At 49.9% G+C, this 10,478-nt stretch overlaps 1 protein-coding gene across 1 annotated transcript in view; it reads left to right on the top strand.

The window, feature by feature from the left end:
* The first annotated feature begins 234 nt into the window (after positions 1–234).
* Positions 235–10,478, top strand: part of LOC105700448 (Down syndrome cell adhesion molecule) — a 112,895-nt gene continuing 102,651 nt past the window's right edge. The window contains exons 1-3 of the mRNA XM_012426280.2: positions 235–313; positions 2,866–2,933; positions 3,289–3,435. Of these exons, the coding sequence (XP_012281703.1) occupies positions 235–313; positions 2,866–2,933; positions 3,289–3,435 (294 nt within the window). The remainder of the gene's footprint in view (positions 314–2,865; positions 2,934–3,288; positions 3,436–10,478) is intronic.

Here is a 10,478-nt window from a genome sequence, read left to right as displayed (position 1 = left end):
CGCGGTGGACTTTAACTAATGACCCAAAACGGGAGTTTAAGCTGCACAATCACGGAGGCCGCCCACTGCCTCCTCCCCCCGGGGGAGCGGCCGGTAATATTCCGGTAATTGCGAAATGACGGCCGATTGCGTGCACCGGGACTGATTGGACTTGTCTTCTCTCGGTTGCAGGCGATAGGAGAGGCGATAGGACCGATTTTCCCCACGGAGATGAGGTGAGGAGCGGCGGCCACGATGAGAGCTCCGCCGGCCCTGGTGGCCGCCATTTTGGTTCACCTGGTCCACGCGGCCCAAGCGGCGAATCGTCTGCCAGGTAAGGATTTTTTTTCTCATTAGTGAACCGAGAAAAACATTTTCCTCCATGGAAATGACTTCTTCGAAAGGAGTTAAAGGAACTGTACCATGGGAATTTTTTTTGCTCGGTCTAGTCATATTTCTTACTTTTAAAGAAAGTGGATCCTTCGAAGTGAGCGTATGACAAATGTGGAGGGGAAGCGTCGAGAGGGAATTTCAAGGAAAAAATGAAAATGAGGGAGAGAAGGAAAAAGCTTGGACGCCCCTTCGAGGTGAACGCCTCGAGAGGGTGAAGAGGGTGGAGGCTTTCTCGCGAAGGGGGATACTTCGATTTGGACAAAGCCCTATGATTTTCCAGTTAAGTCATCGGATTCCCATAAATCCAGGGACGGTTCCAGAAGGGAGAGAGTGAAAGGGGCACGAGGGATGGGGACCAGACGCGCTCCATAAATTCGACGCCTTTAGGACAAACCGCGAGCATTGTCGTCCTGGAATCGGGAAGACCATAATTTCGGGATTAAAATGCAAAGGGGAGAAAAGTATCCCGGGAACCTGCTTTCGAGATCCCCGAAGATATCTCCTTCCTGCCTAACTCGGGAGGTCCTTGGATTCTCCTCAACTCGATCTCTTAGGACTCATCGATTCAAGCCATCCGCACCCGGCGATGTCCTTTTGACTCGAGGATCCTTCCTCTCCATTTTTCTAAGAAAGAGGAGTAGTTCATCCTAAATTCGGATGAATTAGAATGGGTTTTTCTAGAACTCGCAAGAGTCCTTTAAATTCGTATCTGTCCGATCTTATCCTCGAGACTGTCGAATCCTGAGTCAAGGCGAGACGTCGTCCTTAAAGGACTCTTCCTTTCCGTGGAAGTCGACGTTTCGTTTCGCCTGGGCTGATAAATTTCCGAAGGGGATTATCCTGTCGCTTCCGCCACGACTGTTAGCCGGATCAAAGTGTCCTGGCGCAGGACGATCAGCCGAGGAAAATTATCTCCCGATGTTCACCCTTTTCGGGATTTTTCTCCTAGATCCTCGCTGGATCCTTCGCAGGTCCTGCCGAGGTGGTTCGTCCTTGATCCTTGGATAGCTCATTTTGTCCCATCGATCCAGCGGGCTCTAAAAGGACATCCCTGGAGCTTCCTCGAAAAGGTGCCGGTCTTTTCATCTGTTTTCATCCTTCATTTTCTCCAACGAAGGACTACCATTTTCCAGGAAAATTCGTTTACATTTATTTTTCTCCCCAAATCGTTGCTTCCACCCTTTCGTCCTATCCAGGACGTGTCACGGATCGGCGCTGTTTCATCTTCGCTGACGCTCCGTACTTTTCCACCACCAGTCAGGTGTTTTCCACCCCTCTCTCTATTCACGAAAACGCATGAAAAGGACACCTCGATGGGTGGGATGCAAGTTTCGCAGAAATTCAGAGTTCGCCCTTTACAATATTGGGGATGCACTGAAAATCCATCGATCACCCCTTTTTTTTTCACATTTAATTCCTCTCCTTTCGTAAACGCCCGAAAATTCTGGATTCGAAATTCAAAATTCTCCCTCACCGTGAATTTCCCCGATCCGAGCGCAGATTTATTTATTAATTCCCAATCGGCGCGGATTTTGAGAACGATTCGTGGCCGCGAATTTGCGAGAGGACGCGAGGTGCTAAATTCATCCCCTATGCGGTCGGCGGGGGAAGTATCGACTGATTTCATCGACGCGACGACGAGGGACGAGTGGTCAATACTTCTGCGTCGCGGTCGAGGAATTTATCGCCGTCGGGCCGACGAGGGCGGAATTTCGTCACCTGGGGTTACTACTTGGTGCGGTTGACTAACGAACCTCTCAACCCCTTGCTCTGGGAGGGCTCGAGTAATACTTCAGGTCCGGCCTAAGTGAGATGGTCGCAAAATGGATCGCAAGACCGGATGCTGGACCGCAGTGTCCGGCTCCCGGGAGAAATTCCCTCTCAGAAAAATCGCATCCCCTTTTTTCCGGGAACGCGACATTTTTCAATCCGGAGGGACGGTTTCTCGTGTCGGGAATTTTTTTACCGCGTTACAAAAAAAAAAATTAGGAAAATATAAAACGCGTATATAGTTCCAGGTTGGATTTTCGAAGCCGATAAAACGTCGGTAGGGAAAAAAAAAATGGATTTTGTACGTAACGTCCAAAGCTCGCGTTTCGCGGTTGTTAGGGGAAAATGGGGTTGCCACCCCATCAAGCCAACCCTTCCATTTCACGCCCTGTCCGGAACGCCCGCCATTGGGGCTTATCGAACAGGGATCCATCCATATCGAATCCCGTCTATAAAGTTTTGGTGGTTTTTGGGGGAGGGAGATGGGAGAGAATTTTGGAAAATTCCTTTCTAAGACTCTTTCTGGAGGAAGCCTCTTCCGGGGGGAATCTTCCCTCTGCGGCAATCGCCTCGAAGGATCCACTCGTCGAAAGCTCGCGGGCTGACACAAAGCTCCGGCTTTCATTAGAGAGCCGAGCAAACTTCGCCCTCGCCTCGTAGGAACTCTAACCGGTCGCCTTTGACGTTCCCTTGGTTCCTTTTTTACCCTTCGTCTCTTTGCAGTTTCCAGGCTGGGGCTGGAGAACCTGCACCCGTCCTTTCTGCACGAGCTGAGCTCGCCCTTCACCGAGGTAAGGAAGAGGGTGCCTTTCGGCGCCGATAATCTCGTAAAATCGAATCCCGATAATTATTTTTTCGGTATCTATCGAGAAAAGGAAAATATCCAGTCTGTAGAAGTTCCACTGAAAAAAAAAAAAGAAAGATAGGAATCGTCGAAGGGTGAGACATCCGTTGGTCGCCAAAGCGAGAACGTATGCCTTGTCCTTAATTTCCGGCGGTTCCAGAGATAGGACCTTTTGTCGAGATTTCCGGGACGTGCCGACCCGCTCCCTCGGGAGGTTTCCGAGGTCCAAAGTCGGACCTCCGCCATTATTAAGCGAGAAGCCGACGAGGTGTCGGCTGGCTGAAGGACCCCTTTGTGTCCAGCAGGTTTACGACGAGAGTCCCGCGACGGAAACCGGAGCCACCCCCGAGCCCAGGCCCTACTTCGAGGACCCCGACGGCAACATCACCGTCCAGCTCGGTGCCGACGTCTACATGCACTGCCGGGTTCAGAACCTCCAACAACGGACGGTAAGTCGTACCTTAAGAGGGACTTCCTCGTTAAACGGCGGGAAAATTGACAATTGGCCCATAAATTTCCGCCGCTTAACTTTCCAGATAATTGAAATAATTTGAACGGTGCAGGTCATGCGATCGTAAATATATCTTCGTTAATTTTTCAACGTCTTGGGGATGCTTTTCGAGGCGCACCAGGGGGGAAAGAAAGAGAAGAAGGAAAGCTCCTCGGACTTACTCGCGTCCTTTGAGCACTGGAACCCGTGCGAGATCGCGTCGCGCACAGCCGGAATGTAATTGCATACGGCTCACCTTTCTCGAGGAAATCCAATAGAAATTTAAAGCTTCGATCCCTCCCACCCGATAGGGAGGTCCCCCAGGGTGGACGCTGTATCGGAGACCGGGTTGATCATCTTCTCTCTCCTGGAGGCTCCTCGTCCCGAACCTAGGTCAAGGTTCAAGCATCGCTCGGCCCTCGAATCGCGTCGTTATCCCGGGTAACGAAACCAATTAACAAACCGGGACGTCGACTGTCGAGTCGACACCACGTTAATTATCCCAATTCCCTCATTTTCGAGCTTCATAGGAAAGGCGACTCGCCTTGCGAGCTTTGAGCTCCGAAAGCTCTCGCGTCCCGTGGGGGGAAATGTAATTGCGCCCTGCCCCCCCCTCGAGCAGGGGTCCGATAGAAATTTAAAGCTCGGAGCTTTGCTCTCTCCCCCCGAATCCTTCCCTCATCCCCGGCGCTCCTTAGTTCGTCGTGCCAAAGGGAATTCCTCGAGTTCCCGGAGGATACTTCCCTCTTAATTCCCGGTGGGGAGATCCTCCGTCACTTTGTCCGAGGTGAAGAGGGGGCTCCAACCCCCTGCGAGCCCCTGGGGGGCGCGAAACTCCCTCTCGCGTTTCTTGACTTAATTAGCCGGTGAGCTTGCGGGGAGACCTTTTCTTCTAGGATGCGAGTCCTTCCCAGGTCGTTCGGAATATGAGAAAACTGAGGAAAACATGGAAAATCGCGGTCATTTACATTTTCTCTCTCTCATTTTGCTTTTTAAAAAATATTTATACGTCTCCTCGGAAATCCGGGATTTTTGGGGCCTCTTTTGAGGGACCTGATGATAGGATTGAGATTGAAAAAAATTCTGAAAATTCAGGGCAACGTCGGAAAACCTTGCGGACGGCCCGGGGCTGCGTAACTTCTGTTAACACCGTTTTCCGCGGCGTCGAAGCGGCTAATATAAAGTACCCCGCCGACAGGTGGGTCGAGGGTTGCATCCTCTTGCACAAGGCGGCCACCCTTTTCCGTGATACTCGCGGCCTCGGGCCGATACCCCGGCAATTATTTCGGATTTATCGGGAGGCATTATCCGGGTAATTTATGAAAATTTCCCTTTCGCGAGGACGCGGGGGGTGGCCTTTAAAAAATATCACCGGGGTAATATTCATGGGCGGTGCCGGGGGTCGGATTTATTAATATCGCCCCCCGAGAGCCGATCGATCTCTCCCTCTTTTTATTTTTTTTCTCCCTTCCCGCTTTCCGTTTCGGCGCCGCGTTTTCTTTTTCCCTCTGCTGGAAAGGGCCTCCCCCGCCCTGTTATTTTTTTTCCCTTCGCTCCTGCCCGCGGTCTGCTTTTTTATTCCCTTTCTACTGGCGCCACGTGGTGTATTTGTACTATGCAAAGGAGCCCGATCCATATTCAACGGGACTTAAATGCGATAATTCCCGGGGACCGATGGTGCTCGTCTCGCGTATCCCGAGGGATTGGGGATTTTTGAAAATTCTAGATTTTTTTTTCCCCCCCCTCTTGTCCCATTTTCTGCATTTTTTCGCCGAGCCCCAGGGCCTCCAGATCGGCGAACGCAGGTGGGATGGGCGAGGTCTAACGAGCCCTTCGAGAGCAGTTTTTCCGAAAGCCCGTCGAGTCCTGGAATTTATTAAGCGCGTTAGGGATGCCGGAAACGCGCCCTGTAAAATATTCAGGGGGGGGCGAACGCGTTGCAAATTGTGCTCAAGAATACCTGAGAGAGGCTGGGGGATTTTTTTTTTTCCCCTGACCTGTGCGAAATGCTAATTTAATTACGGGCTCGTCTTAATTCGATTAATGTTATAACTATCGCGTCGGATTAATTTATCGGGGAATTGCTGAGGCGTGGATTTAGGGGGGCCACCCACCCCCTCCCTCGGGGTATGGCGGTTCATCGAGTTAAATTAAATTGCGTCCGCCCTGGGAAGTTGGGCGGCATGTTTTTCCCGTGGTCAATCCGGAGGAGAAAATTATGGAGACCTGAGAATTATGGAGTCGGTGTTGGAAAAAAAGATGGCGCGGTTAATGGCGGGTGAAAAACCCTCGCCGAGTGGTTTTCAGACTCCCCCCGCTCTCGTCCGACCGTCTTTGTTTCCCTGGTCGAGTAAAAGGGGGATGCGCAGTCAAACGATGAAGAAGGCAAAGCTGAAGTGTCTGGCTGTACGGAAAGTCTGCATTACGGAACAGCGATCTGTGCATCGGGGATTCGTTCGTCCTGAGACGCCTCGGCGAGCAAAGAGCTCGAGGGCCTTGGAATCCGATAATTTCCACCCAGAGCTGGAAGTCGGGGATCGTCCACCCTTATTTTATTCCCGTTCGAGTTTTACCATTTTTCTCTATTTTTTGTTGTAACCCTGTTTTTCGGTGTGCTCAAAAAAATTCTCCGGTTAATCTTACTAGACGCACTTGGTTAAATTATTTCTAATTATCGTTATCGAGAAAGTGTCCGGATTAATATGACTAGAAAATCCTGAGTATCGAAGTCCGGCTGAATATGTGGTTACGTTAATTATCCACCCTTATTTTATACCTGGTTGAGTTTTATGTTTCCCATATATATATTTTTTTTTTTATATCTGGCGCCTCTGGGAGGGAGACAAGACGAAACGTCGAAACCGGCTCGGATGTTTCGTCGATTTCCATCGAGCTTTTACAACCTCCCCATATTTCCTTCACCCTGTCTCGATCTTTTCTCGTTTCTCGAGGCATTCCTCGATTTTCCCCAAGTCTCGCTTTCCTCCGCCCGAATGGAGACTTTCTCGTTTGGACGGCCCTTTAGCGCGCCGGGATCCCGACTTGACGTTCGCTTTAAAGTCGGATCGCAGGATAAGCGTATCGGCTCGGCTCGATCCGGATAAATCGTTCCTATTTTACGTCGAAGCGAGAGCGGGGGAATTTGTTTGTCTCGCGACCCGGAGGAAAGAATCGAACTTTATGCTCGTCAACGAAATCGGTGCCGGAAGTTCTTCGGCAATCGCCGCTCCCCTGAGAGATCCTCGATGGGAGCTAGAAAAGTCCGCTATAAATACATAAACGTTACTTCTGGATGTTTTTTTTTTTTACAAAGGAATGCCTTACCGATGAATTTTCTACTTCAGTGGAAACGTTAGAAAAAAATGCGATCGACTGGATTTTCCGGGGAAAAATCCATCTCTCCCAGAGCAACTTCGCTCGTCGAGGGAAACCCGATTTCGGACGGTCGGGTGGCAAGCCTCGACGCACTCGAGCAATTTGTTTATTTAATTCAATTGTGCGATTTAATTAAATTAAAGTCCGCGAAGCGACGAGCAGGCGGTGGCTCGGAAGCTCGGCGGTAACTAAATCGGTACTGCAACTAGCACGCTAAATCCGCCTTCGTGCCGAGGTTATTGCGCCAGTTGAAGTGCGCCTTAAAACGCGGAAACGGGGATGGGAATAAATAGAAGTACCCGGGAGAATAAACCAGAGAATGAAGAAGATTGCCTTACGATTGGATATCGCGAGGCCGACTCCCCCAAATATTACAAAGCGATAAAAAGTCGCGGATAACCTAGGAGGCGATTAAATTTCGGTCGCGCCGAAGACGAAGAAAATTCGGGAAGGGAGAAAGAGAGCCAGGATCGTGCGGCATTTGGCCCGTCCATTTCGAGCGTCCTGGTTCAATCTTTTTAAGTGGTAGAAGTGATAGCGGTTACGGCGTTATCGACCGCGAGGAGGACGCCGGGGGCGATCCAGGATCCGGAGTAATTTCCAAAATGAAATCCCTAAACCTCCCCGAGATCCCGGAGCTCCTCCGAACCCGGGATAAGAACCTCGCAGGTTCCTTGAAAAAGAGAAAAAAAATATATATATATATATATCTACGATAAAAGTGAAAAAACGCGGCGTCTCTCGGATAAGTGGAGGTTCTCCACAGACGCGGCACCAAGATGGCGGCCGCGGTACCAAAATGGCGGCTGCGGCTCTATAGGGACGCCCGAGACCGTCTGGTTAGACGACTCCAACTTACAAAGTCGGTTTATTACGGAAGCAAAGTTTCCCTAAGGGCCACCCCGTGAGGAAGTTAACAACTCGATAGCCCTTAACCCTCCGCGAAGTGGGGGTGGAATCTCTCAAATATGACGGCTGTTATCCCGAGACTGTTTTGCAGACCCTGTTTTACAGACGGGGTCGTACCGTCGAGGGTGTCTTCTTGGTCCGAACGGGAGAAAAATAGTTTTACGGTCCGCCAACCCCGAGGGGGGAGGAGTGGTGGCTCTTCGTCTTCGGGACTTTAAGGAACACCATGGCCACTAACGCGCATCCCTGAAGTGGCACATCCCGTTTCCACGGGGTGGTGATGTGTCTTTTTGATGAAAAACAGAAATGGCAGGGTGGTCGCCCACACCATCCCAACTTTTTCACCCCCGGTACCAGGGCGGAGTGATGTGGGACTTTGCAGAGCGCGTTTTCCTCCCTTTTTATTCGAAACGTGCTCGCCTGACCGTATCGCGTTTTTTTTGTTCAACCCCCGGTTTTGCTAAATAGCAAATATTTCGTAGATTGGATCAACCGAGTGCATCTATGCCAGGAATTTTACCGCCGGGCACGGCTGGGGAATTCTGAGGGATTTGCCTACGTGAAAGTAGAAAAAAGGTAAAAGGATTTTCCGGTTCGGGATTTCGGAATGGGAATTTTAACGCGGAGAAGATCGCCTGGATTTATATTTCGGAAAAAGGAAACGGGGGTGTGTGCATTAGCTCATCGAGATGGAGGGAATATATAACTGTCCGTATTTATTTTCCAGGAATTTCGCTTCACATTTATCTCCCTCGCTCTTTGATTACGAGAGGTCCAATTTATCGGGACTGTTAATCAGGCCGCTATTAAGGGCGGAAGCCGCAATAAAGCGTGCTAATCCTGGGGGTGGAAAAAGGAGAAGTTTTCTTTCAGCAGGCAGGGTCTCCTTTTTGGGGATTACACCGCATCCCGAGGAACGTGAAAGGGAGGCGAGGTGTGGATATACAAGGACGACGTCCCTACACAGAGAAGGCGGAGTAAATCGCTAAAAAGGGAGCAAAGCAGCGAGATGAAAAGGGCGCGAGGGGGGTGACTTTGAGATCCGCCGGGGAGACTTCAACGCCTCTATTTGCAGGCGAGTTTTCGAGATTCGATATTCCCAGACGCGAAAATCCTCCGGCGCTTTCCTTCACCCTTTTTAATATTTTTTTCTTCTACCCTTTCGCGAGTTCTCCACCTCGCAATTCCCCGTTGGAAAGATTTCCGAAATTTTACGGATTAAAAAAGCCACCCTCCAGGGTGTGGTTCTTACCCCGGAGTCCCGGAGAAGGGTCCTCGTTGACGTTATTAGCGAGGCACTTTTCCGAAGGAAATCCTGACGTAATAATTCCCAGGAGGGCGCGAAAGAAAAGGAACTCCCTTTGAGGACCCTTGGGGGAGATTATGGCGTTCCGGGGGGTGCGAAGAGGGTTTCGAAGTGGGATATCGCGGTCGCGGGGGGCGACATGGCCGACATGCTGAAAAGAGCTCGAGGGGGTGGGATCGGGATCCTTCGGCAAAGAGGATTCGGTAGCTTTGTTTGTTGCCGGATAAATTCAACCTCGGGGGTGGTTTTGCGACCCTTCCCGGGAATTCCGGGAATTTCCTGCCCTCTGCCTTCCTTTATTCTCATCCCTCTTCCGCCCTCGCAGATTCGCTCTCGGAAGTCTCACCCTTAAGCCTTCATTTTTTTTTTCTTTTCAGGGAAGGAATCTTCCCTCCTTCGACAAATCTCCCAGGAATTAAAATTACCATTCCAGGTTTACTTTTATCGAGGGAAAATAATTTCTATTGTGCAGGAATTATGTAATAAATCGGGGGAGAAATTCCGCGTTTGAATCTCCGTTTCTTCGGGTGGACTTTTTTGTCGAGGTGGCGTCTCTTGGGTGACCTAGCAAGCCTATATTTCCGGGGCTTAGGTCGCCATTATTTCTTCTGGATTTACTGGCCTGCTTTTCCGGAAGAGGGCTCCCTCTGACGCGGAGGAAATCCTACGGATTTCTCTCGGCGCGGAATACGCACTTTCGCCCCGCGGAATGTCGCGCGGCTCGATCTTCTCCGAGGGAGGGAGACATTGACACCGGACAAATAACGGATATAGGGTAAATAACGATCATCGAGGGACACTCTCGGCAACTTGTTCTTGTTTAAAGAGCGGAGAAATATGACCGGCCGCCACATGGGGGAGCGAAACGTGAAATATGTACCCCTGTCCAACAGGCAGTGCGCTGGAGTGACCCTTATTACCCTTTTGCGAAAAGGTCAGAAAAACAGTGAAATCGTCGAAAAATCCGCGTTAAAAAAATTCCCACTGATCTACTTACTTACCATTAACACGTATTAATTTTCAGGAATTTCTGTAAATTCTCATTTAATTTCTAAGAATCTCTAAAAGATTTTCCACGCATCCATTTGAATGGCATTAACCGGTTATCATTTTCCGGAATGATTGGAAATTTGTATTTACTTTTCAAGAACCCTCGGAAAACATTTGACTGGACTATTTAGTTACCGTCAACATGTACCTATTTTCACGAATTTCTGGGAATATTGATTACATTTATTTAATTTTCACGTACTTACGGAAAATGTTCCATGGATCAAAAGGGTGCAACGAATCGGGGGGAGTGTACAGAAATTGGGAATTTCCAGGAAAACTCCGCATCCGCGGGAAAATCGTTTTTCCCTCCCACGTTTGCGGGCAATTCCGAACGAGATGGAGAAAAAAAAGAGAGAGAG

This window comes from Orussus abietinus, unplaced genomic scaffold (genome assembly GCF_000612105.2).
Source record: "Orussus abietinus isolate OABI.00-Male unplaced genomic scaffold, Oabi_2.0 scaffold2, whole genome shotgun sequence".
Classification (NCBI taxonomy): Eukaryota; Metazoa; Arthropoda; class Insecta; order Hymenoptera; family Orussidae; genus Orussus; species Orussus abietinus.
Note: the sequence above shows the minus strand (reverse complement) of the source record. Positions and strands in the feature narration are given on the sequence as shown.